This window comes from Capricornis sumatraensis, chromosome 22, assembly GCF_032405125.1.
Source record: "Capricornis sumatraensis isolate serow.1 chromosome 22, serow.2, whole genome shotgun sequence".
Lineage (NCBI taxonomy): Eukaryota > Metazoa > Chordata > Mammalia > Artiodactyla > Bovidae > Capricornis > Capricornis sumatraensis.
In genome coordinates this window covers 32,611,510-32,639,065 of record NC_091090.1, presented here as the reverse complement: position 1 = coordinate 32,639,065, position 27,556 = coordinate 32,611,510, and the positions used below count along the sequence as shown (strand labels likewise).

The 27,556-nt window shown below is 43.8% G+C and overlaps 1 protein-coding gene, 1 non-coding gene and 2 pseudogenes across 2 annotated transcripts; 2 read left to right on the top strand and 2 right to left on the bottom strand.

Annotated features, from left to right (window-relative positions):
- Positions 1–240: 240 nt before the first annotated feature.
- Positions 241–834, bottom strand: LOC138069620 (eukaryotic translation initiation factor 1 pseudogene; annotated as a pseudogene).
- Positions 835–4,480: 3,646 nt separating this feature from the next.
- LOC138069875 (U6 spliceosomal RNA) lies at positions 4,481–4,586 on the bottom strand. Its single transcript, XR_011144139.1, has one exon. It is a non-coding gene; the product is annotated as a U6 spliceosomal RNA (small nuclear RNA).
- Positions 4,587–7,658: 3,072 nt separating this feature from the next.
- On the top strand, positions 7,659–8,612 carry OR2H2 (olfactory receptor family 2 subfamily H member 2). Its single transcript, XM_068960673.1, has one exon. It carries the CDS (start codon positions 7,659–7,661, stop codon positions 8,610–8,612), a length of 954 nt encoding a protein of 317 aa, XP_068816774.1.
- A 10,929-nt stretch (positions 8,613–19,541) lies between these two features.
- On the top strand, positions 19,542–21,609 carry LOC138069616 (ubiquitin D-like; annotated as a pseudogene).
- The last annotated feature ends 5,947 nt before the right edge of the window (positions 21,610–27,556 follow it).

Sequence of the window (27,556 nt, the reverse complement as noted above, 5' to 3'; positions counted from 1 at the left end):
CTGTCCAGGTGGTGACATGTTCTCAGGGCAGGGAACTTTGCAGAAGTACTGCCGAGGAGCTTCTGGCCAGACATAGCCATCTGTGATCCTGGGGCTCTGGGCTTGGCTGAAACATCACTGTTATTGCTTTGTTTCAGGCTGGACACTGCCAGGCGCCTACTGCTTGACCTGTTTAAATGAGGGACTTCAAGACTAGACAGCGTGGCTCTTTTCAGTTTATTGCATGAAGAAGTTACACTAGTCCAAGTTAAAATCAGACCCCAAATGGTTACATTATACAAGCTGTGAGGTTTTTAAACTTGTGACAAGGGACAGAAGGGAAATTCTACTCATTGCAAGGAAATCCTCACTTAAGCTTCAGTGAGCCAAAAGCACTTAAAACCCATGAACCTTCAGCTGGTCGTCCTTAGCCAGTCCAATCTCTACCAGCAACTGGCATATGTTCTTGCCCTGGTCACCCTGTAGCTGAATCACTTCTCCATATTCGGGATGCTCAATTACAGTACCATTGCAGGCAAATTTCTTCTTAAACGCCTTCACTAGTTTCTTTTTATCGTAATCATCAGCGATCCCTTGGACAGTGGTAAGGGTCTTCCTGCCGTTTCTCTGTTGAATTCTTATATGGATATAATCCTCAGTGCCAGCAGGAAGCAGATCATCACCCTTACTTGCACCAGCAAAGGGGTCGAAAGAGTGGAGGTTCTGGATAGCGGACATACGATACGATTCCTTTTCCTCGGTGGAAACGGCCTGCGGAAGGCGGCGGTGGAAGAAGGCGGGCAGGGGGGACGGAGCTTCGGGAAGCGAGGGGGCTCAAGGGGGAGGCTGCTGAGTCCTCGGCGGCGGCTCAGTGACTGGGGCCAAGACACAGAGTTTTAGAGGTGTGTCAGTTACCTCTTCCTGTCGGTTAAAGTAAGTCCGCCTCCCTTTACAGATTTCACAAATAGAAATTCTCACCTCCAAACTCACTGAGTGTCATGTTGCTCCTGACTGGCCAGCCCTAGTGACAACAGAGAACCTGCCCACTGGAGCTGGGGATTTACAGCCTGCAGCTGTTACAGGAGGAAACATGGGATCCTTCCGAGGAAGACTAACCCAGGGGATTCCCGACCCAGTGAGGGCCAGAGTTCAGGGAAATGCTGCCCTTTCAAGAAATGTGAAAACAAACCTAGGATCCCTCTTTGCTCCTCCCTTCCGGTGTGAAATTACCTCCCTCCCAGAGACAGAACAGACCTGAACTCCCCAGCTGCCTTCATTCGTGATCAAAAACTTTTTTTTTCCTGAGGAGTTTTCACATATCTTTGGCTACGAATGCAGCACCAGAATGGATTCTCTTGCTCTGTGTCCTAAAAAAGTAAAATTCTCTTCAAGACAGAATATTCTCAGCTTATTTATTTTCTGCAGTATTTGTTGCTTAGTTACTAAGTCATGCCCAACCCTTTTCTGACCCCATGGACTGTAGTGCACCAGGTTCCTCTGTCCATGGGATTTCCCAGGCAAGAATACTGGAGGGGGTTGTCATTTCCTTCTCCAGGGGATCTTCCCTACCCAGGGATCAAACCCATATCTCCTGCATTGGTTCTTTACTACTGAGCCACCTGAGAAGACCCTGTTTATTCTCTAGCAATATAAAAATAAATCAGACAAGGAGTAGAATTAGACTGTGGCAATTCTGACAGGTTAAGGAGATGGAGTAAGTAGCGCATAAGCCCATGAACCTCCCATCTTGCCCCAAGATGATGGAGTGGCCTTGACCAAATCAATCCACCCATCAAGTCCTCCCTGGGGAAGATGCTTCCTGTCCTTCTAGAAATAAAGTCTCATGAGAGAATGTGAGAAAATGCTTTGAAAACACACTATGAATAGAATAGGAAAAATAATGCTTTAGAAATGCAAACCAAACCCAAACCCAAACCTACTTTGGATTTTTATTTACTGATGGTTACAGTAGAAATTCAGTGGAGGCAGAATGCCTAGGTGAGAGGTTCCAGCAAATCTTCTTCTCAAAGCTAATTAATAAATTTGGGCAAAATAGAAACAACCATTTCAGAACCTCTAGGAGTTAACCAAAGGCCACACAAGAAAATTAAGAAGATCATCTAGCAAATGAACAAACTGAGGTGTGCAATGTATAAATAATGTGCTGGCAGTACTCTTTAAAAACATATCGGTGTCTTTGTTCTTGGGGCTTTGTTTTTAAGGCTTGTTTTTAAGGCTTTTATTGAATTTGTTACAATATTGCTTCTGATTGATGTTTTCAACTCACACCCCTTGCATTGGAAGGCAAAGTCTGGATCACCAAGGAGGTCCCTGTGCTGGCAGTATTTTTAAAAGGAAGGACAGTAGGGAATTCCCTGGTGGCCCAGTAGTTAGGACTCTGTGCTTTCACTGCTGAGGGTTCAGGGTCAATCCCTGTTCTGGAAAGTAAGATCCCACAAGCCACACAGCCCAGTCAAAAGTATAAAATTTTAAATTTTTTAAAAAGTAAGGACATTGCACATTTATATTTATTTTATTTGTAGATGCATACCAGTTACCAATATATTGACTCAGCTCCAAATTAAGCTTCAATAACCGCTATGCATTAATGGACAGAATTCCTTTCAAGATTTCTCCTTTACAGTGAGGAGGACATTAAGCTTTCTCAGAGGGTTCGGGAGGAACTGCAGGAGAAAGGGTTTCTCTCTCTGGGTCCAGTGGTTGCACTGGTCCAGGGAGGAGGTATGAGGACATCCGGTGTTGCTCTGCCCCAGCTGTGTGCCCAGAAGACACGAGCCCTCAGCAGTCTCACAGCCCTAACCCAGCCTGATGGTCGCCTTCTTACAGCCCTTCCAACATGGGTGCCCCACACTCCACATCTCCCACCCACTCCCACCTCTCACTCCACAAACCAAAGCACAGTCGTAGGGATTCTACCAACTACCAAGCATGTGCATTCCAGTTATATATTCAGGGTCTGCAATGATGACTACCGGGTAGGTCCATACACCTAACAAACAGATCCATTGAGATCTGGACTGGGCCAGGATGCCATTTATTAGAGAACTCCATAAGCCCTGCTCTGATGGGGGAGGGGCGTGATAATGATGCAGCTACATCATATGAGGGTTAGACTGAACGCTTAAGTGCTCTTCCAACCCTACGCTTTTATAATTCAGTGTCACTACAGTGTGCTCTGACTCAAGAAGGCTGAAATGGAAAAGGAAGAAGTAGAGAACTTTAAAAAGCAGGCAAGGACTTCCTTCATGGTTCAGTGGTTAAGAAACCACCTGCCAATGCAGGAGACAGGGGTCTGATCCCTGGTCCTGGAAGATCCCACATGCCCAAGCACCACAACCAGAGAGTAGCTCCCACTGGCTGCAACTGGAAAGAGCCCTAGCATAGCAACAAAGACCCAGCACCCCAAAAATAAAACTAACTGATTAATTTTTTAAAATAAAATAAACATGGCATCCTGGGACTTCCCTGATGGTCCCGAAGTTGAGAATCCACCTTCCCATGCAGGGGATGTGGGTTCAATCCCTGATCAGGGAATTAAGAGCCCACATCCTATGAAACCCTGGCATCACAACTAGAGAGAAGCCTGCCCATGGCAACTAAGACCTCAGGCAGAGCAAAAAAATTAAAATGGGATCTTGAATTGATGAATCAGAGGCTTGAAAGGACTATCTGGAAGCCTGGGGGCACTCTCTGGAGGTGGTGGAAAGGAGAGATCACTTAGTTCTCCCTATTGACAGAATCTGTGGGTGACCTTTTTACCTCCCACAGGGATGACTATTGCTGGCCCATCTCCTCTAGACATTTCCCCAGGGGAATATCTAGCTAATTGCCTGTAAACTGTGAGGCCCCAGGGTCTTAGCAGAGTAATGAGTGCTACCTCTCCGTGGGATAGGAGTCCTGGGACCCCTCCCTCCACCACCACACCAGTGTCACTCCTTAACTTCCCTTGCCACGAAAACAGGCTAACAGCTCCTGCAGACAGAGAGAGGAGTTCTTTTGCCATTTCACTCCCAAGGAGCTCCACAGCATAGGTAACTCTGACCTCCACTCCACTGCCCTCACCTTCCCTCCAGAGATGCTCGGGACTGTGGTAGGGGCGCAGTCTCTGCAACCCACTACATGAGTGTGTGCTAAGTCACTTCAGGCTTGTCTGACTTTGTGTGACCCTATGGACTGTAGCCTGCCCTGCTCCTCTGTCCATGGGATTCTCCAGGCAAAAATACTGGAGTGGGTTGCCATTCCCTCTTCCATGGGATCTTCCCAGCCCAAGAAGTGAACCCTCATCTGGTTCTTTACCACTAGCGCCAGCAGGGGAGCCCCTACAACCCACTGTGCTGTGCTTGGTCACTCAGTCACGTTCGACTTTTTACTACCCCATGGACGGTAGGCCCCTAGTCTCATCTATCCATGGGGATTCTCCAGGCAAGAATACTGGAGTGGGTTCTACAACCCACTACTTAATTTTAAATATCAGCTTACTAACTACATTGTCTGGGTAAAGTTGTTTAAACATTCTTGAGCAGGGGCCATGCTGATCTTCTCTGTATCATTCTAATGTTAGTATATGTGCTGCCCAGAGGGAGCACAAGCTATTTAAATATTCTTAGTTTCAATTTTCTCAACTTACTTAGCGACTAAACCACCACCACCACCAGCACCGAAAGGAAGATAACACACAGAACTGTGGTAAGGACAATCAGAGATGTGCTGGCAAAGCTTTAACAACCAGCTTGGCTGTGGGGAGACACAGCCCTAAACTGAAGTGTTGCCAGTTTCCATTATGTAAATATGGCTGCCATGGCTGACTCAAGCTACCAATAATTTAGCACATGTCTCACAAAATTCCTGAAAATTTAACAATCAAGAGCTGCTGTTGCTGCTGCTAAGTCACTACAGCCGTGTCCGACTCTGTGCGACCCCATAGATAGCAGCCCACCAGGCTTCCCCATCCCTGGGATTCTCCAGGCAAGAACACTGGAGTGGGTTGCCATTTCCTTCTCTAATGCATGAACGTGAAAAGTGAAAGTGAAGTCGCTCAGTCGTGTCTGACTCTTAGCGACCCCATGGACTACAGCCCACCAGGCTCCTCCGTCCACGGGATTTTCCAGGCAAGAGTACTGGGGTGGGGTGCCATCTCCTTCTCCGAACCATCAAGAGCTAGTACGAGTCAACTGCAACATATCACATGTGCATGCGCTTAGAAAAGTGCCTAGCAGTTAAGTATTAGCGATCTGTATTGTGACTAGAGACCTACTGCCCATTCAAGGATGTCCATTCCTCTTTACTTTAGGTTTTCCCCTTGATGTCCAAAAGAAGGCTAGGCACCAGTTAAGAGTTTTGTCATCACTGGCAGCAAAAGAGATTTTTATCTGATTGAAGGTAAGTGAAAAGCTTGTTCTCCTTTGAGGCATGAGTTTTCACATTTCACATGTCCTCAACAGCTTCAAACTAAAACAGGGACTAGAATCCCAGCCCAGAAACTAACTGGCTGGTTGACCTTAGCCAAGTTACTTAACCTCTCCGAAACTGTTCCCTTCTTGGTAAATGTGGGATAATAACATCATATTGCAGTGTTACTATGAGAACCAGGTGTTCAAAGAGTTGATTGGCACCAAGCTTGACTCATAGGGAGCATTTAACAAATGTTGTGGCTAATAGCAAGAGCAGGTACGGATCACTGGATTATGTAAAGCTCCTTTTAATGGACCCGCCAACCCCTGCCCTGGCTCCTAGCACAAGGCTGGTACTTTTGGGGCACAAAAACTGAATCAATGTATAAGCTGAAGAGTGAATTTGTCAGAGGGAAAGGGACTAGGAGAAAGATGCTAAATGAAAATAAAAGTCGAAAAGACAGATCAAAGGAGAGAAAAAAGAGAGACTCACTAAGAAAGATCTCACTTAAAGAAACTCAGAAATAAAGCAGAGGAAGAAAGGGAGTGAAATGGCAAAAGAATGAGAAAGTTAGAAATGCAAAAAAAAGATTAGGATGATAGTTGGTGAATTAAGAAATAGTTGGTTCTTAATTAAGGGTACAAGGGCTTTTATAGTAAAGAAAATAAAGAAGGTGATGACTGCTCAAGGGGCCTGGGATTTCTTTTTCGGGAGATGAAACATTCTGGAACTGATAATGCTGGTTGCACAATTTATGAATATACTGAAAACCATTAGGTTATACACTTTAAAAGGGCGAATTTATAGCGTGTAAAATATATCTTCAGAAAAGAAAACAAAGTCACATTTAAAATTCAAAATGTTAAAAACAAATTCAAAATGGTGGTTACACTTTCAGGAATGGGCAATTGAGCAGTCAGGGAGGGGCCCCTAGGAGCTTCTAAGATACTTGAGACATTGATTCAGTCCAGGCTGGCACGTATACCAGGGTTGACTTTACTACTCATTAGACTATAGAGATATGCTTTGCTTACACTTTCATTTGAATATATAACAACCTGAAAGTACTTTTAAATGTATCTTATAAAGGAGAAAAGAACTATGGGAGAAAAAGAAAGAACAAACCAAGAAAAATACAAAAGCAGAACTTTCTGGCCAGAAGGGGATGCAATAGAGCTTAAACACAGATGGGGATTTTGTGATCGGAGATGTTCAGGCCACCCTTGAGCTGCAGGGCACTTTTGCCACCTGCCACCATCCCCCAGCGGCCTTCTGAAGGTCTTGTAAGACCAGAGAACCCTGAATCCTTGTTTCTCAACTGCCAGAGTGGCTGCAGCCTCCACCCCATTCCTGAGCTGACCTTCTATAACCCAGCACTTCCCTATTTATTTTTTTTAATCCAGTTACCTCCTCTAGGAAGCTTTCTCTGATACGCCTACCCAAGTTGGTCCTTCATCTTCCTGACTTTTTCTCTAATTCACTCAGTGTGTCGGTATTCCTGACCTTTATCTTGGAGTCTTTGACAATGTTCCCAAGATCTCCGCCATGATTTTAGTGTGCACGGGACCACCTCGCCTCCTGCCTGTAGGCTTCCCAAGGCAGAGACAGCACGTGGACCAGCGTGCCAGCCAGGACTGTTGGTTCTGTGACTCAGGCAAGCAAACTGATCTGTCATTAGACACAAAGGGAAAACCTGTCTCATAGATAAACATTCCATCTCTGATAAGCTGCTTTGCAAATAAACAAGCATAAAATCCACAGACTATAAATAAGTAGCTCTAAAAATTCATCAGAACAATAGAGAAATGATCAAATCTACAGACTCCATTTACAATCAGAAAATGTATTCAAAGTATATACCTTGCTATTTCTTCCAACAAATACATAAGGAAAAAGACAACACTTAGAATAGTGCTCTGAAAATAGCAGCACTCCCTAAATGCATGTTGGGTGAACTAATTAATCCATACTTTACACCAGCCCCCTTTAAACTGAACCAGTGAATCTGAGACCAGTGTGAAGCTCCATCTGTCTTCTGCACATTCACGGCTTCCTCACTCTCACTGGACCTCATTTGACCAGCAGGAGCAGGGGAAGAGAAGGCGCTGCTGGATGCTGATGTGCTGGGAAACAGGCTGAGTGAGTGACGACAGAAGAGAACTGCCCACCTGGTGTGACCTGACAAGCACCCAGGGTGAGTTCTTATAAGACAGGTGGGAACACACTCAGACAGCCCTCATCCCTCTAGGTCTGGACAGGAACAGGCCATGGTCAACCACAGCTCCCCGGTGGACTTCTTCCTTCTGGGCTTCTCTGAACACCCAGGGCTTGAGAGAATCCTCTTCGTGGTTGTCTCAATCTCTTACCTCCTGACTCTGGTGGGCAACACACTCATCATCCTGCTGTCCGTGCTGGAGCCCAGGCTCCACTCCCCGATGTACTTCTTCCTCTCCAACCTCTCCTTCCTGGACCTCTGCTTCACCACAAGCTGTGTCCCGCAGATGCTGGTCCACCTCTGGGGCCCAAGGAAGACCATCAGCTTCCTTGGCTGCTCTGTCCAGCTCTTCATCTTCCTGTTCCTGGAGACCACGGAGTGTGTCCTCCTGACCGTGATGGCCTTTGACCGCTACGTGGCTGTCTGCCAGCCCCTCCACTATGCCACCATCATCCACCCCCACCTGTGCCGGCAGCTGGCAGCCGTGGCCTGGGTCGTTGGGCTGGTGGAGTCAGTGCTCCAGACACCACTGGCCCTCCGTCTGCCTTTCTGCCACCACCGGCATGTGGATGATTTTGTGTGTGAGGTCCCAGCTCTAATTCGCCTCTCCTGTGGAGACACCACCTACAATGAGATCCAGATGGCTGTTGGCAGTGTTTTCATCTTGGTTGTGCCTCTCAGCCTCATCCTGGTTTCTTACGGTGCTATTGCCCGGGCAGTGCTGAGGATTAATTCTGCCGTAGCATGGAGGAAGGCTCTGGGGACCTGCTCCTCCCATCTCATTGTGGTCACCCTCTTCTACAGCTCGGTCATTGCTGTCTACCTCCAGCCCAAAAATCCCTATGCCCAGAAGAGGGGCAAGTTCTTTGGTCTCTTCTATGCAGTGGGCACCCCTTTACTTAATCCCCTCATATACACCCTGAGGAACAAGGAGGCAAAAAGGGCACTCAGGAGGTTGTTGGGGAAGGGTGTGGACTCCAGGGAGAGCCAAGGGAGAGCAGCCTGATGTGCTGGAAAAGTAAGAACAGCTTCTCAGTGGTTTTCCCAGGAAGTCTGTGTCCACACAACTCTGCTCTCCTCATACCCATCATACCACAGAAATGGACGGCAGCCCCCTCTGTGTGCGTGCAAGTGATGGTGAGTGTGGGTGTGTGACACAGAGAGATGCCTCAGAAATGGATGACAGCCCCTGTGTGTGTGTGCATGCAAGTGTGAATGTGTATGTGTGACACAGAGAGAGACACACAAAGAGAGAGAAACAAAAACTGCAAATGTGTTAAGTGGGGTTATGTAGCCATACATGAAACATATGAATCAAATTTAATATTTTCCCTATTTTGTGCTTCACACAAAATGTTGATCTCCCCAACTTTACCATTTCTATTTCTAGCTCACCTCCTTGTCACATTGTCACTATTTCTTCACCTCCACTTCTAATTTCTACTGTAGTTTCTTTAGTTCTCCCTTAAGTTTTTTCCACTTCCCTATGTGTCTCAGAGGTTAAAGAGTCTGCCTGCAATATGGGAGATGTGGGTTCGATTCCTGGTTCGGGAAGATCCCCTGGAAAAGGAAATGGCAACCCACACCAGTATTCTTGCCTGGAGAACCCCATGGACGGAGGAGCCTGGTGGGCTATAGTCCACGGGGTCGCAAAAAGTCGGACACAACTGAGCGACTTCACTTTTCTTTCATGTGTCTATTTAACTCAGATGACCATTATATCTACTACCGTGGGCAGGAATCCCTCAAAAGAAATGGAGTAGCCATCAAGGTCAACAAAAGAGTCTGAAATGCAGTATTTGTATGCAATCTCAAACATGACAGAATGATCTCTGTTGGTCTCCAAGGCAAACCATTCAATATCACAGTTATCCAAGTCTATGCCCCAACCAGTAACGCTGAAGAAGCTGAAGTTGAACGGTTTTATGAAGACCTACAAGACCTTTTAGAACTAACACCCAGAAAAGATGTCCTTTTCATTATAGGGGACTGGAATGCAAAAGTGGGAAGTCAAGAAACACCTGGAGTAACAGGCAAATTTGGCCTTGGAATGTGGAATGAAGCAGGGCAAAGACTAATAGAGTTTTGCCAAGAGAACTACTGGTCATAGCAAACACCCTCTTCCAACAACACAAGAGAATGCTCTAAACATGGACATCACCAAATGGACAACACCAAAATCAGATTGATTATATTATTTGCAGCCAAGGATGGAGAAGCTCTCTACAGTCAACAAAAACAAGACCAGGAGCTGACTGTGGCTCAGATCATGAACTCCTTATTACCAAATTCAGACTCAAATTGAAGAAAGTAGGGAAAACCGCAAGACCATTCAGGTATGACCTCAATCAAATCCCTTATGATTATACAGTGGAAGTGACAAATAGATTTAAGGGCCTAGATCTGATAGATAGAGTGCCTGATGAACTATGGAATGAGGTTCCTGACATTGTACAGGAGACAGGGATCAAGATCATCCCCATGGAAAAGAAATGCAAAAAAAGCAAAATGGCTGTCTGGGGAGGCCTTACAGATAGCTGTGAAAAGAAGAGAAGTGAAAAGCAAAGGAGAAAAGGAAAGATATAAGCATCTGAATGCAGAGTTCCAAAGAAGAGCAAGAAGAGATAAGAAAGCCTTCTTCAGCAATCAGTGCAAAGAAATAGAGGAAAACAACAGAATGGGAAAGACTAGAGATCTCTTCAAGAAAATTAGAGATACCAAGGGAACATTTCATGCAAAGATGGGCTCAATAAAGAACAGAAATGGTATGGACCTAACAGAAGCAGAAGATATTAAGAAGAGGTGGCAAGAATACACGGAACAACTGTACAAAAAAGATCTTCACAACCAAGATAATCATGATGATGTGATCACTAATCTAGAGCCAGACATCTTGGAATGTGAAGTCAAGTGGGCCTTAGAAAGCATCACTATGAACAAAGCTAGTGGAGGTGATAGAATTCCAGTTGAGCTCTTTCAAATCCTGAAAGATGATGCTGTGAAAGTGCTGCACTCAATATGCCAACAAATTTGGAAAACTCAGCAGTGGCCACAGGACTGGAAAAGGTCAGTTTTCATTTCAATCCCAAAGAAAGGCAATGCCAAAGAATGCTCAAACTATCGCACAATTGCACTCATCTCACATGCTAGTAAAGTAATGCTCAAAATTCTCCAAGCCAGGCTTCAGCAATACGTGAACTGTAAACTTCCAGAATTTCAAGCTGGTTTTAGAAAAAGCAGAGGAACCAGAGATCAAATTGCCAACATCTGCTGGATCATGGAAAAAGCAAGAGAGTTCCAGAAAAACATCTATTTCTGCTTTATTGACTATGCCAAAGCCTTTGACTGTGTGCATCACGATAAACTGTGGAAAAATCTGAAAGAGATGGGAATACCAGACCACCTAACCTGCCTCTTGAGAAATCTGTATGCAGGTCAGGAAGCAACAGTTAGAACTGGACATGGAACAACAGACTGGTTCCAAATAGGAAAAGGAGTACATCAAGGCTGTATATTGTCACCCTGCTTATTTAACTTCTATGCAGAGTACATCATGAGAAATGCTGGACTGGAGGAAGCACAAGCTGGAATCAAGATTGCCGGGAGAAGTATCAATAACCTCAGATATGCAGATGACACCACCCTTATGGCAGAAAGTGAAGAGGAACTAAAAAGCCTCTTGAAGAAAGTGAAAGAGGAGAGCGAAAAAGTTGGCTTAAAGCTCAACATTCAGAAAATGAAGATCATGGCCTCAGGTCCCATCACTTCATGGGAAATAGATGGGGAAACAGTAGAAACAGTGTCAGACTTTATTTTTGGGGGCTCCAAAATCACTGCAGATGGTGGCTGCAGCCATGAAATTAAAAGACGCTTACTCCTTGGAAGAAAAGTTATGACCAACCTAGATAGCATATTCAAAAGCAGAGACATTACTTTGCCAACAAAGGTCCGTCTGTCAAGGCTATGGTTTTTCCAGTGGTCATGTATGGATGTGAGAGTTGGACTGTGAAGAAGGCTAGCACCGAAGAACTGATGCTTTTGAACTGTGGTGTTGGAGAAGACTCTTGAGAGTCCCTTGGACTGCAAGGAGATCCAACCAGTCCATTCTGAAGGAGATCAACCCTGGGATTTCTTTGGAAGGAATGATGCTAAAGCTGAAACTCCAGTACTTTGGCCACCTCATGAGAAGAGTTGACTCATTGGAAAAGACCCTGATGCTGGGAGGGACTGGGGGCAGGAGGAGAAGGGGATGACCGAGGATGAGATGGCTGGATGGCATCACGGACTCGATGGATGTGAGTCTGAATGAACTCCAGGAGATGGTGATGGACAGGGAGGCCTGGCGTGCTCTGATTCATGGGGTCGCAAAGAGTCGGACACGACTGAGCAACTGAACTGAACTGAACTGAATGTGTCTTTTTGCTATCTCATTCTATTTTACCCCCACATGACAGCAAGGAGATAGGGAGGTGAAGCCCAGGGGGTTCTGAGACTCACCCTAGGACACACAGTGTTAGGACTAAATCCTAGGCCCCATGTCTTCCATCTGGCAGCTTCACAATTACAGGCAGTTGTTTTCGTATCAACATCAAACATTTACGTATACTTGGGCTGGAAGTCAGAAGAGAGGCTTAGGAGAAACCTTAATTTCTTCAGTTCTACTGTTTCCTCTTCTCTGGCACCCACAGATGACAGACCAACCTCTAAGACAGAGAGGGAGACATCAAAATGTTTATGCTGGTGAACAGTTTTGACAAGGAGGGATTGGTGCCATCTAATGGATCTTCCCTGTAGCTCAGATGGTAAAGAATCTGCCTACAATGCAGGAAACGGGTTCTATCCTTGGGTCGGGAAGATTTTCTGGAGAAGGGAATGGCAAACCACTCCAGTATTCTTGCCTGGAGAATCCTATGGAAAGAAGAGCCTGGAGGACTACAACTCATGAAGTCGCAAAGAGTCAGAAACGACTGAGTGACATCTGGCATCTCAGACTCCTAACCTAAGATCTGTCCAGGATCATCAGTCCTGTACTCTTGCTCAAAAAGATGATAATTATTGTACTCTTATTATTAGGTATTTAAATAGTGAGTATGATATCCCAGGTACCATTTAAAGTAGTTCACACACATTGGCTCTTTTAATCGCTATTACAATACTATGAAACATGTAATATCCTTTATCAGATGCAGAAACTAAGACCCAGAATTTAGTAGTAGCTTAACAATGTCAGAGCTTTGGACCTGAGAGGACTGGATTGAGTTTTCATGATCTTCATCCTGCAGTTGGATACAAACAGTGTTTCCCCAGCCCAGGTTAGAATTCTCAAGCTCTCAGTAAACTTTGAGGAAATAGGGGACTTCTCTGACCATGCTTCCACACCTGGGTTCCATCCCTCATCAGAGAACTAGACCCCACATGCCCTAAGTGTTCGCATGCTACAACTAAAAGATATTGTATGCTGCAACTGAGACCCAGTGCAACCAAATAAGTTTTTTTTTTAACTTTGAGGAAATCATCCCAGTCTAAAAAAGTGTTTAGTTGGCTTGCTCCCCTGGAATAAGAGTTTATAACATGCTCCAAAGCATCCCATGGAAACAAGAAACAATAGCCTGCCTGGAGGAAGTTTGGTACACGGTGTGTGCTCCTCAGTTCCTGCACTGGACTTCAGAGTCCTAGAAGCAAGGACCAGGAAGTTGCAGAAAGCTGGCCCCTAATTAGTTCTATAAAAGAATGAGTGAGTGAATGTCTCCGAAGAATATGTAAAGGGTTCTGGAGTCCTAATCTCACAGATACCATCTCCCAGCTTTCCCATGGCAATGGCAACAATACCAAATTCTCTCAGGTATGTGCTGATAAAATAAGAAAAAGGAAAAGCCTAGGTTTGGTGGCTCAGATGGTAAAGAATCCACCTGCAATGGGAGCCCAGGTTCAATCCCTGGGTCAGGAAGATCCTCTGAGAGAAGGGAATGGCACTACAGTATTCTTGCCTGGAGAGTTTCATGGACAGAGGAGCCTGGCAGGCTACAGTCCACGGGGTCACAAAGAGTTGGAAACAACTTAGTGACTAACACTTCCACCTCCATTCTAATCCTAACACAAAATGGCTTGGATTCAACATGTACTCTGGCATCAGCAAAGAATAGCAGCATTAACTCTATTTTAATCCTAATCTTCATTTCAGCCATCTGTTAGTCCAATCTTCTTGTCTTCTTGGCCTCCTTACTAGCCTTATCATAATTTCAATATAGATCTCCCATTTTATTTAATAATTCTAATCTTGCCCTACAATGAATGCTAAGCCTAACTCCACTTTTCAAACATTTGTAATATATTATTTTCATGATTACCTATTGGGCTACGCCATGAAGTTTCTCAAGCCCTGTCTGAAACCCAGCCTTAAGTCTGAAGAAAGAGCCCAGAACAGTGACAGAGACATCAGTGATTTACTGAATATCAGTTTATTGGATAGAGAAAGACCCTGGAGTGACCCCCACACAGCATAAGGCAGAGAGCAGACATTAGCTGTGGGGGCAGGGATGAGGGGAGGTTACCAGTAATAGAGGGAATTGACTTCTGGTTGGCCCATCTGTTACCAGGGAAACAAGCAGAGGAGCACACCTCTCATCAGTTCAGTTCAGTTCAGTCACTCAGTCATGTCCAGCTCTTTGCAACCCTATGGACTGCAGCACGCAGACCTCCCTGTCCATCAATAACTCCCGAAGTTTACTCAAACTCATGTCCATTGAGTTGGTGATGCCATCCAACCATCTCTTTCTCTGTTGTCCCCTTCTCCTGCCTTCAATCTTTCTCAGCATCAGGGTCTTTTCCAATGAGTCAGTTCTTCGCATCAGTCCTTCCAATGAATATTCAAGGCTGATTTCTTTTAGGATGGACTGGTTGGATCTCCTTGCTGTTCAAGGGACTCAAGAATCTTCTCCAACACCACAGTTCAAAAGCATCAGTTCTTTGGTGCTCAGCTTTCTTTATAGTCCAACTTTCACATCCATACATGACTACTGGAAAAACTATAACTTTGACTAGACAGACGTTTGTTGACAAAGTAATGTCTCTGCTTTTTAATATGCCGTCTAGGTTGGTCATAACTTTCCTTCCAAGGAGCAAGTGTCCTTTAATTTCATGGCTGCAGTTACCATCTGCAGTGAGTTTGGAGCCAAAAAAAATAAAGGCTGTCACTGTTTCTACCGTTTCCCCATCTATTTGCCATGAAGTGATGGGACCAGATACCATGTGATTAGTTTTCTGAATGTTGAATTTTAAGCCAACTTTTTCACTCTTCTCTTTCACTTTCATCAAGAGGCTCTTTAGTTCTTCTTCACTTTCTGCCATAAGGTTGGTGTCATCTGCATATCTGAGGTTATTGATATTTCTCCTGGCAATCTTGATTCTACCTTGTGTTTCATCCAGCCCGGCATTTTGCATGATGTACTCTGCATATAAGTTAAATAAGCAGGGTGACAATATACAGCCTTGACATACTCCTTTCCCGGTTTGGAACCATTCTGTTATTCCATGTCCAATTCTAACTGTTGCTTCTTGACCTGCACACAGATTTCTCAGGAGGCAGGTTAACCCCTCTATTAATCCAGTCAAGGATCAGATGTTTTTCTCTGATAAACTAGCATAGTGAAACTGTCTGACCTGACCCAAAGATAAGAATAATGATTGCTGGAGCTTGGGGCCAGCATGGAGATAGTTACTGATTAAGCTCTGACTAAGAGGGGGAAGGTCAGTCCTGTGAGTAGGGTGAGGTAGGGCAGGAACTGGTCAGCAGGAGTGAACAGAGAGAGCAAGAGAGCACCCATCTTGAGTGGCCTAACCGTACACCACCTCCATCTTCTTTCTCTTAGTGGAACCAAAGAACCTCTACTCTTCTTGCCTGTTTATCAACTCCCTCTGTTCAGAGGCCCTAATGTTCCCATATAAGAAAATCCTTTCTAGACAGACTGTAGGGGAAATATAATAGAGAATTAAATGAAGCTGTGTAAACAATATGTTTTCATGAAACCTGATTTGTTGAATCAATGGTTTAACAGAGACTTTAGGACTAAAGCCTCTTCTCCCTGGAGAAGGAAATGGCAACCCACTCCAGTACTCTTACCTAGAAAATCCCATGGATGGAGGAGCCTGGTGCAGGCTACTGTCCATGGGGTCACAAAGAGTCGGACACGACTGAGCGATTTCACTTTCACTTCACTTAGGACTAACACTCAGTCTGTGTGGACAGTTATCTATTAGATACTCGAGGACAAACTCCAGCATGAGATCACTCAATCACAACCTCAAAGTGTCTGAAGCAGATCAAGATGGTCAGAGACACAATTCCAACATAAGTAGCCACTACACAACTGAGTTTGGGGCAAGTACGAGGCCAAAGGCAGAGAGAATGAAAGAATAAAGTGTACGAGTGTGTGGGTGGTGTGGGTATCAGAGAATTCTTCCAAGAGGTTTAAAACACAGCAGACAAAACAATATTAATATGAAATAGTTGCTGATTGACTATGTGGAAATGAGCTAATGTGTGTTGTTTGTTAAGATAGGAAGAGTTACACCAGGGAACCAAATGATTAAAGAGAAAAATGTAGGTTACTTTAGACACAGATAGAGGGGCTTCCCTGATGGTTCAGCAGGTAAAGAATCTGCCTGCAATGAAGGAGATACAGGTTCAATCCCTGGGTCGGGAAGATCCCCTGGAGGAGCAAATGGCAACACACTCCAGTACTCTTGCCTGGAAAATCCCATGGATGGAGGAGCTTACAGTCCACAGGGTCACAAAGAGTTGGACACCACTTAGCAGAGCAGAGAGAAACATATAGAAGCTACTGAATTGGATACAAATGGTAACATTTCTACAGATAATTAAAAATCAGAAGATCTACAGCCTATGAGTGTATGCAATATGACACATAAGTTGGCAGCACTTAAGAGACATTATTCAAGAACCTCAGGATTTAATCACCAGTTCACTTCTGAAGGGCTCACTGGACCATGAATAGGTCCTGACTTCTTTGAAGCCATGGGTGTTCAGAGAAGCCCAGAGGAGGAAGTTCACCGGGGAGCTGTAGTTAACCACAGCCTATTCCTGTCCAGACCTAGAGGGCTGTCTGACCATGTGTTCTCACCTGTTTTATAATAGCTCACCCTGGGTGCTTGTCAGGTCATACCAGGTGTATGATTCTCTTCTGTCCTCACTCACTCGGCCTCTTTCCCAGCACATCACCATCCAGCAGCTCCTTCTCTTCCCCTGCTCCTCCTGGTCAAATGAGGTCCAGTGGGAGGGGGGAAGTCATGAAGGTGCAGAAGATGGAGACTCACACTGGAATCTCAGACTCACCAAGTGAAGACAAAAGAAACTAATGTGAAATATGGATTAATTAATTAGTTTTCATTAATTCAGCAATCAATTATTGAGCACCTATTTTGTTTAGAATATTGCAGTATTTCTCAATATTCTGTTATGTATCCAGAAAGTATTAACAAAGGAATACTTGTGACTGAATTTCTCTTTCATAAGCATGTAGTTTGGGGGTGAGGGGTTTGTCCTTCTGCAGTTTCTTCTTTCCTGGGATTTCTCCTTAATTTCCTGCTAGAATAGCTCTCTTTTTTGAAGGGTCAAATGTCCTCTAGTTTCTCCTTGCTTTTGATCACTCCCACTGACTTTATGTGTTCTTTTTTATGTATTTTTTATTTTCAGAGAATTTATAATTATTTTTGGCAGGAGGGGTAATCTAATGCAGGCTATTCTTTTTGTTGTAAATTTTCAGATTCTTTTATTTTATTCTCTCTGTGTTGACTACTGGGTAAGAAGCACAAATTCTAGAATCTGAAGTTTTGAAGAGCCATTTGGGACATTGTTTAATCTTCATCTGATGCACCAAAATCCCCTTATAACTCATCATTTTTTGAATCATCTGAGGTCATTTTTTCCCATTTCTTTTTTTTTTGTTTAGTTCCTTATTGATAAATGTAGTTTCTATTTTTAATTACAAATAATACCACATGACTATATACTTGCATTGATATATATCTTATTTAATATGAGTATATTAATAGAGTAAATTCCTAAAGTGGAATTGTTGGATTTAGGATATATATATGAGGTTTTTTTTTTAATTATATTTTTGTCACCAACTTTGGTACCACAAATGAATATATGTAATATATGTAAACTCTAAAGCATAATTTTGTCATAATTAACACATGGTTTTCAAATTTTTATGACAGCTTAAATGCACACATATATGGTCCTAAACACTGATTGTTCAGTTTTGCTTATATTTATTTCCCTTTAGAACCATTTATGTTTTAGGTCATAATACTGAGTGAGTGAGTGAGTGAAAGTCACTCACTAGTGTCCAACTCTTTGTAATCCCATGGACTATACACTCAATGGAATTCTCCAGATGAATATTGGAGAGGGTAGCTTTTCCCTTCTCCAGGGGATCTTCCTAACCCAGGGGTCAAACCCAGGTCCTAGCGGATTTCTTTACCAGCTGAGCCACGAGGGAAGCCCAGGTCATAACATTATTGTACCTTTAATAGAGTGAATATATGTTAATCTCTTAATTAATTAATAAGGTAACACACATTATGGAGAAGGAAATGGCAGCCCACTCCAGTATTCATGCCTGGAGAATCTCATGAGCAGAGGAGTCTGGCAGGCTACAGTCCATGGGTTCACAAAGCGTTGAACACAACTGAGCAACTAACACAAAACATACATTAGTTATATTCAATACATTGTGTCACCAAACATTAAGTTCCCAAAGTTAAACTTTAGACTCTAATATAACAGGATAAGCTATCAGAGGGTTCTCAAATGCCTTATTCCCTGTTGAAAATCTTTAAGTAACTCCTATCAGCATTTAGATTGGGCTTTATTTGTTTAAAAAACAAATATACTCTGAATTTCAAAGTAGCTTATCTCTTTCTCTGTCTCTCTGGGTAGTTTTGCTTGATTTGAAGAGTTATGAAGAGTATCATACTTTCTGTAGTGTCCTTGGCTTTGTTTTCTTTCATTCAGTTGGTATGTGGCACGTCCATCCATATCGTTGCGAGCAGGTATCATTCATCCATGTTTACTGCTGATGCTCTTCTACAGTTCAGGTATCTATTTCCCTATTACTGAAAAATATTTGGGTTCTTTTAGTTTGGCATGTCCATTTTGGAGTTTGGCAGATATTTTCCAAATGGTCCGTCTTGAGAGTGGACAGACTTTCCCGCTAACCATCATTATATAAGGATTCACAGGGTGCATTTTGGTTGAGTTTGCTTGGCTTTTCTGAAGCAATATTCCTGATCCCAGTTTTACAACTACTTTCATGGGCATATACTTAGGATTCTCTCCAATCATCTCATTTTATAGACCAGAAAGCCAACATCCAGGGAGGTGAACAGATTTGCCCAGGTTAATTGAGTGTCAGCCCTGGGACTGGAACTCATGGCTCTTCTCTGTCCAGGGTTATTTATCCCATGTTTCCTCTAGGCCAGCTTCTCACATTCTGCTAAGCTAGGGTTAACAGGCTGCTCCTGGTCACATCACACATGGCAACTCTCACTGTTCTCTCCAGGCACCCCTGTTCTAAGGAAGTTCTCTGACTAATGGTGGGGGAGTGGGGGAGGGTTGCTCTTAAAAGCTAGGGGGAGGATCACCAGTGTTAAAGGTCTCCAAGCCAGTGAGGGTCAGAGCTGCAGGCTGGAAGTCACAGATCAGGATTGGGAGTGGTGGGTGGTTAATCAGGGAAAAATTCTCAAGAGAGAAAGACCATCCCATGTTTGGAACAAGGAGGGCAAATGGATTGGCTAACCTGAGAAGTGCTTGGTCAGGAGGTATTTTTGTTTATTGACTCCCCAGTAGCAAAAGTGAAAGTAAATTCAGCATACCATGCAAGAACAAAGGGAAGCTTGATAAACGCAGCAGGCAGGCAGGGTATTTCCCGGTTCGGCTGCTTATTTAAACTGGAGGCCCGGTCCTTTGCTCTGTCTCCTGATTCTACACCTCTGATTGAAGACATGGCTGCCACCCTCTGTGTGAGTTGAGATTTGATACCGGGGTGGGGAAAGGGAGAAGAGCTCTGAGACATAGGAGAGACTCAGGAATAGATGAGGGAAAGTTCTGGGAGATGAAGGGGGTGGGAGTTTGCTGGGAAGACATCTGGAAGGGGAGGAGATGGGCATCAATACCTACTGAATGTGAAAAACATTTCTATAAAGAGTTCTTGGGCTCCTGAGTTCTCTTGCATTGAGACCTTGCACTGGTCACACTTAGGGGTACTTGGTAGGAAGCAGGAGTGGGCTTTGTGCTCAGCAGGGTTGGCAAGCTTGAAACTATGAAAATATTGTCTTGATCCCTTTCTCTTTTACGCTGTTTAGGCCTCCAGGGCAATTAAACTTAAATTTTCTTCTTTTCCCAAAAGAGAGGTTGACAGAATTCACTTATTTTAAGTTGTTAATGTTCTGTTACCTTACCTTATGTGAGACTATATTCTCTGCAAAGAGAACCTGGCATGAGGGCAATGCTTAGCACAGAAGAGTGAGAGTTCAGTGAAGAAATCTCTGTGGCATCTGGACTGGGAAAATATTACTTAATGAAGCCTGAAAGAAGTCCTCTGAGACTTTCCAGCAAGAGCACAGGGATGGGATTCCCTTTGTTGAGATTACTGAAGTAAGACTCAGATGTAGTCCCTGTGAGTGGAGCCCTGTTTGGATAAAAGGAAGAGATCATATTCTATAAAGGGTGGATAGGAAATACATATGGCTAAGTGATACTGAAAATAGGGACACTATAATAAATGAATTCTTGTTACCAAAAAAAGTACAAATATTACAGAGAAGATGTTTCCTAAACAGGGTTTTCATCTAAGATAGTCACAGTCATGGAGGACAGCCCTATGAGTATTCCATGGGACTGTTAAGTCTTTGAAATTCTCTTTGAGAGGTCTTTATAAACTCTGGCACACAATTTTAGATGTTCTGTTTTTGACATCTGACAAATTTTATCTGGATAGGAGACAGGTAAATGAAGTGGGAAATCCTTGATAACATTTTGGGGATGGATAAGAAGTGTGGTTACAAAAGAATATGACTGGTTTCTTGTATTATAACCTGATAATTTCAAAAGAGAAGTTTGAAACAAGGGAAGGACGCAGCTTGTTGTAAAGGATCTGGAGCACCAGACTGGCAGTGAAGGGTGGGAGCAATGGAGGAGGGGGCACAAAGGGTTTAGAAGAGGGCAGGCATTCTAGGCAACTGTCTCTTGGCCTTTTTTTGTCCAGGTAACTGTCCATTCTGAGGCATGGAGACCATGGACCTTCACTGCCCATCCGGGAGACAGAGTAAATAAGATCAATGAACATGTCCGGTCTAAGACCAAGGTTCCCGTGCAAGATCAGGTCCTCCAGCTGGGCTCAAAGACCCTAAAGCCGCAGAGAACTCTGTCATCGTATGGCATCGACAAGGAGACAACCATCCACCTCACCCTGAAGGTGGTGAGGCCCAGTGATGAGGAGCTGCCCTTGGTTTTGGTGGAGCCTGGTGATGAGGGGCAGAGGCACGAGCTCCAAGGTCCACCCCAGTGACCCAGGTGAAGGAGATGATCAAGATGAAGACCGCTATACCCCCTAAGAAGCAGATTGTGATCTGCAACGGAAAGAAACTGGAAGATGGGAAGATCATAGGAGATTATGGCATCCAAAAGGGCCATTTACTCTTCATGACATACCCCTGCACTGGTGGGTGACCATCGTGCAGATGGAGTGATAGGAGAAGCAAAAGATTTGCGAAGGACTGGGGACGAATTCTGGAATATGTCTAAACTATTGATTCTTTCACTCTAGCATGATTGAATAATTGGCCAAATTGCATATATTTGATATGTTAGAATACATTAGAATTTCAAGGCCTATTAGAGATGACATTCAAAACCAGTTGCATTTCATCCTGTCTTAGTTTTGTCTGATTCATAGAAAAACTCCTATTTCCTTTCCCAATCAACAAGATAGAACACTATAAGCTGTGATCTTCTCATTGGTGTGTTGCATCTATATTTAGCTCAGTGTTCCTTCTCGCATATGATTCAATAATCATTGAGTCAAACTGACACTCTGCCTGTAGACAAGAGTGAAATGACTTATTATGAAGTGATTTATTTACTGTGACATAATGTTAATAAATATTTAGAAAAATTAAACTACTTCCCCTCTCCTTCTTTAAAGCTGTTTGTTATGAAGTGAAATTTGGCACCATGCCCCATCTTACTCTCTGTTTCCCACACCCAATTAAACTACTCTTATTTCTGGGGATAATGGTGGTCATGGTAAGATACTTGGGGATCTAGAGATTTTATGCCTCTAGTGGGGGCTCCTTGGGAATAGATATACTTTAGGTTGAAAAAAAAAACTTTCAGAAAAGTGAGTGTTAGAGCAGTCTCTGGCCTGCCTGCCTGAGGCTCTGTCGGGACTTCTCTGGTTTGGATGTGGAGGTGGGGGTTGATTTCTGGGTTGACCCCGACACTCTGCCCACAGTCTGGCTAGTGGAGCTTGTCCCTCTCTGTGTCCTCCATCTCGCTCCCTTCCTTTCTGCCTCCATCTCATTTCTCCCTTGTGATCACCTGTATGTTTTCTCACAGCCTGAAACATGCCACCCTCTTTCCCACTAGTCTCCTCTTTATAACTGTCTCAAGAACCACCTCTGGTAGAAGCGTTTATGAACCTAACCCCACTCAGCACACTTATACATGTTGCTCATTACAATTATGAGTGAAGTGCTCTGGGGTGGGCACTATTTAACTTGGTAGAAGGGTGTTTGGTTGTTCTGATGCCCTGCAATGAGAGACCAGAGCTGTTCTTTTTTTGGATGGAATCTCCTACAGGGCTGAGTATGATTTGATTGTCACTTAGGGATATGTCTGATGGCAGACACCATGGGGTCTTCCATGGTCTCTTCCACTAGACTGGGATATTCACACATCTCTTACCAGCAAATGAGCTATTAACTGGGAGATATAGTACCCCCGAAGATGGGAAAGATCCTCTCAAAATCACAGTTTTTTTTCATCAGATGAGGAGAAAGCTCAAGGGCCAATGCTCCCTCACTAAACTTGCACAGATAAAGGACATGGGGATTTTACCTACAGCATGTGAACCTTTCCTGATGGAAGGAGGGGACCTCCTCATTAACCATGGGCTCCTTAGGGACAAATTTAGGAGATTCTTGTAGAGAAATGAACAGCCTGAAGGCTAAAGTCTTTACACCGGATATTCCCATCCTTGGATCCTGGGTAACATTCCCCTCCTTCCCTCCCTGACTGACTCACTGTGCTCTTGCCCTCTCCCCAAATCCCTCAGGAGCCTCCTCACTGCCTCCTTCACTTCCTTATTCCTGAGGGTGGAGAGGAGTGGGTTGAGGGTGGGTGCATGACAGTGTAGAAAAGAGAAATGAACTTGCCTGCCACTGGTTGTTGCAGGTAGCTGTAGAGGAGGGATCCACAGAACAGTCAGATGGCTCTCAGAAGGGATGCACAGGTGCCCACCGATTTCCTGCGGCTGCCTCTGGCCCTCATGCCACAACAGCATGGGCCGTGCTGCCAGGTAGGCCAGGATCACAGCAGAGGGCACGAGCAGCCACATGATCCAGAGCCATCACCACCTGGGGGACACACTCAGCCAAGCCCAGAGCCAGCGATGTGCAGAGCTGCACCAGGCACCCGGCCGGCTCCAGCCTCAGCACCCGACCACGCAGGATGGCCAGCAGGGGAGGCACCACGCTTGTGGTGAAGCCCACATCCACCAGGGCCAGGTGGCAGAGGAAGCAGTACATGGCCACGAACCTCCAGCAGCACCAGCACCAAGTTGCCCCTTAGAGGAGGTAACAGAGGAGCATGAGGGCAAAGAGGACAGGCTGCAGGGAGGGCCCATCAGAACAGCCTAGCAGGAGGAAGAGCTCTGTGCTATGGTTGCCCTAAAGGGCAAACTCGCAGAAGGTTTGGAAGGATGACACACACAGGGTGATGTATCCCTTACAAGCAAAGGGATGCGGAGTGCAGAGGGGAAATGGATGGCAGCACACACATGCTTAGGTGTCCATGGGAGCTCATTTACAGATCTGAATCCTTAGTTTAGGAAACAGCCATGTATAAGGATACCCTGCTGCTGCTGCTGCTGCTAAGTCGCGTCAATCATGTCCGGCAATGGCACCCCACTCCAATACTCTTGCCTGGAAAATACCATGGACAGAGGAACCTGGTGGGCTGCAGTCCACGGGGTCTCAAAGAGTCAGATATGACTGAGCGACTTCACTTTCACTTTTCACTTTCATGCATTGGAGAAGGAAATGGCAACCCACTCCAGTGTTCTTGCCTGGAGAATCCCAGGGACGGGGGAGCCTGGTGGGCTGCCGTCTATGGGGTCATTGATGTATTTACCAGAAAATTCTGTAAGGAAGATAGAATCTCCCTCCTAAAGATAAACATAATTGGGCTCTATAAGATAAAGCATCCAAAGTTCATAGCCACTGAGTGGTGCTTTGGACAGGTACTCAGACCTGTTTGATTTCTGAACCAGTACACTTTTGCTGCTTCCCTGTTTCTGGTGTATTCCTAGGGGCCAAGGTAGAAAGTAGAAATCTAAACTTCCTCTCACATGATAGCCCTTCAGATATTTGAAGACAGATTTCTTTTTTGAGCCCCACAACCCCCTTCTTTGGAAGCATGTAAAAAAGTGCCTTAAAATAGATTAAATGCTCCAGGTTAGTATAACCAACACGGGGTAGATCAGAACTGTTACCTGTTTGTTTCAGGTGCTCTACTTCCATTAATACAGCCAATATACTGGTGAATGCTGAATTTTAATCTGTGGTGAGTCTCTCTTCCAGGCTGTGTCCAATGTCCATGCCACTCCTGTTTACCATCTAGTGTGATGATCATGAGCAACACAGATGGGCACGTGTGTAACAGGAAAAAAACATCAGTCAGGAGACCTGGGTTTCACCTAACAGAACCACCTTGGTCCAGTGATTTGATGATTTTATAGTCATACTAGAATGAATAAATGCAAGAGATGACATTCAGGCTTATAGACCCATGGTTCTAGACATGTAGAGTTGTAAAAAGTCAAATCACCTAATTCTGTGATTACATAGACACACTAGTTCAGACAGACAAACTTTAAATCTCCACACCCATCCCCAATCCCTGTCCTGCTGCAGGGCTTTCTCTTTCCAGATCACCCTCAACCTGATCTGATCTTTTCTGCCTGGACACTGGTGAGGATTCAGAATTCCCCAATCCTATTGGACAGTGAACTCGGGGAGGGTGCTGCTGTGCTTCAGCCCAAGGTCATAATCTTGTCTTCTAAACTCAGGGACAATAGGAACCTGGAGAACTATCTGAAGGGAAATGTCAGGGATTCTGAAGGCAGGTCAAGGATTCCACTCGATTCCATCAGACATTCTTCCCCCTTCATAATTATTCTGTGTGTTTCAGAATGTATGTCTTTTCCTCACACACACATGAAATACGCTTAAATAAGTATTAGGTTTTCCAACTTGATTCTCTCTCTAGTGAGAACTTACAAGAGGAGAACATGATTTATGTTAAGTTCTTTAAAGTATTGGAGTAAGTTCTCAGCTCCCATTACTTTGTTGTTGTTGTTGTTTTGCAGTGGTTTTGCCATACATTGCCATGAATCAGCCATGGGTGTACATGTGTTCCCCATCCTGAACCCCCTCCATCTTCCCTCCCCATTCCATCCTTCTGGGTCATCCCAGTGCACCAGCCCTGAGCACTCTGTCTCATGCATTGAACCTGGTATGGCGATCTCTTTCACATCTGATAATATACATGTTTCAATGCTATTTTGACAAATCATCCCACCGTCACCTTCTCCCGCTGAGTCCAAAAGACTATTCTTTACATCTGTGTCTCTTTGCTGTCTCTTATATAGGGTTATCGCTACCATCTTTCTAAATCCCATATATATGCATTAGTATACTATATTGCTGTTTTTTTTCTGACTTACTTCATTCTGTATAATAGGCTCCAGTTTCATATACCTCATTAGAACTGATTTAAATGTATTCTTTTTAATGGATGAGTAATATTCCATTGTGTACATGTACCACTGCTTTCTTATCCATTCGTCTGCTGATGGACATCCAGGTTTCTTCCATGTCCTGACTATTATAAACAGTGCTGCAATGAACATTGGGGTATATGAGTCTCTTTGAATTCTGCTTTCTTCGGTGTGTATGCCCAGCAGTGGGATTGCTGGGTCATATGGCAGTTCTATTTCCAGTTTTTAAGGAATCTCCACACTGTTCTCCATAGTGATTGTTCTAGTTTGCATTCCCACCAACAGTGTAAGAGGGTTCCCTTTTCTCCACACCCTCTCCAGCATTTATTGTTTGTAGACTTTTGGATAGCAGCCATTCTGGCCGGTGTGTGATGGTACCTCATTGTGGTTTTGATTTGCACTTCTCTGATAATGAGTGATGTTGAGCATCTTTTCATGACATGTTAGCCATCTATATGTCTTCTTTGGAGAAAGGCTTGTTTAGTTCTTTGGCCCATTTTTTGATTGGGTCATTTATTTTTCTGGAATTGAGCTACAGGAATTGCTTGTATATTTTTGAGATTAATTCTTTGTCAGTTGCTTTGTTTGCTATTATTTTCTCCCATTCTGAAGGCTGTCTTTTCACCTTACTTATGGTTTCCTTCATTGTGCAAAAACTTGTAAGTTTAATTAGGTCTCATGTGTTTATTTTTTATTTTATTTCCGTTACTCTGGGAGGTGAGTTATAGAGGATCCTGCTGTGATCTTTTGGAGAGTGTTTGCCTATGTTTTCCTCCAGGAGTTTTATAGTTTCTGGCCTTACATTTAGATCTTTAATCCATTTTGAGTTTATTTTTGTGTATGGTCTTGGAAAGTGTTCTAGTTTCATTCCTTTCCAAGTGGTTGACCAGTTTTCCCAGCACCACTTGTTAAAGAGATTGTCTTTTCTCCACTGTATATTCTTGCCTCATTGGGCAAAGATAAGGTGTCCATACATGCGTGGATTTATCTCTGGGCTTTCTATTTTGTTCCATTGATCTGTGTTTCTGTTTTTATGTAGTACCATACTGTCTTGATGACTGTAGCTTTGTAGTAGAGCCTGAAGTCAGGCAGGTTGATTCCTCCTGTTCCATTCTTCTTTCTCAAGATTGCTTTGGCTATTCGAGATGCTTTGTATTTCCATAAATTGTGAAATTATTTGCTCTAGTTCTCTGAAAAATACCATTGGTAGCTTGATAGGGATTGCATTGACTCTAAGGATTGCTTTGGGTAGTATACTCATTTTCACTATATTGATTCTTCTAATCCATGAACTGGTATATTTCTCCATCTGTTTGTGTCTTCTCTGATTTCTTTCATCAGTGTTTTATAGTTTTCTATATATAGGTCTTTTGTTTCTTTAGGTAGATATATTCATATGTATTTTATTCTTTTCATTGCAATGGTGAATGGAATTGTTTCTTTAATTTTTCTTTGTGTTTTCTCATTGCTAGAGTATAGGAATGCAAGAGATTTCTGTGTGTTAATTTTATATCCTGTAACTTTAATCCTGCATTTGATTCCATCAGGCATTCTTCCCTCTTCATACTTATTCTGTGTGTTTCAGAATATATGTCTTTCCCCACACATGCCCAAAATACACTTAAATAAGTATTAGGTTTTCCAACTTGATTCTCTCTCTAGTGAGAGCTTCAAAGAGGAGAACATGATTTATGTTAAGGTTTTTAAAGTATTGGAATGAGTTCTCAGCTCCCATTACTTTCATTACACGGACACTTCTGTAAAATCATATTTTCCAGGATGGAAAGAGCTGGAAGTGAAATGGGATCCTCTGAAACCTGTCAGGGAGTGAAGGTACACTATAGGGTCACTGAAACACAGCAAA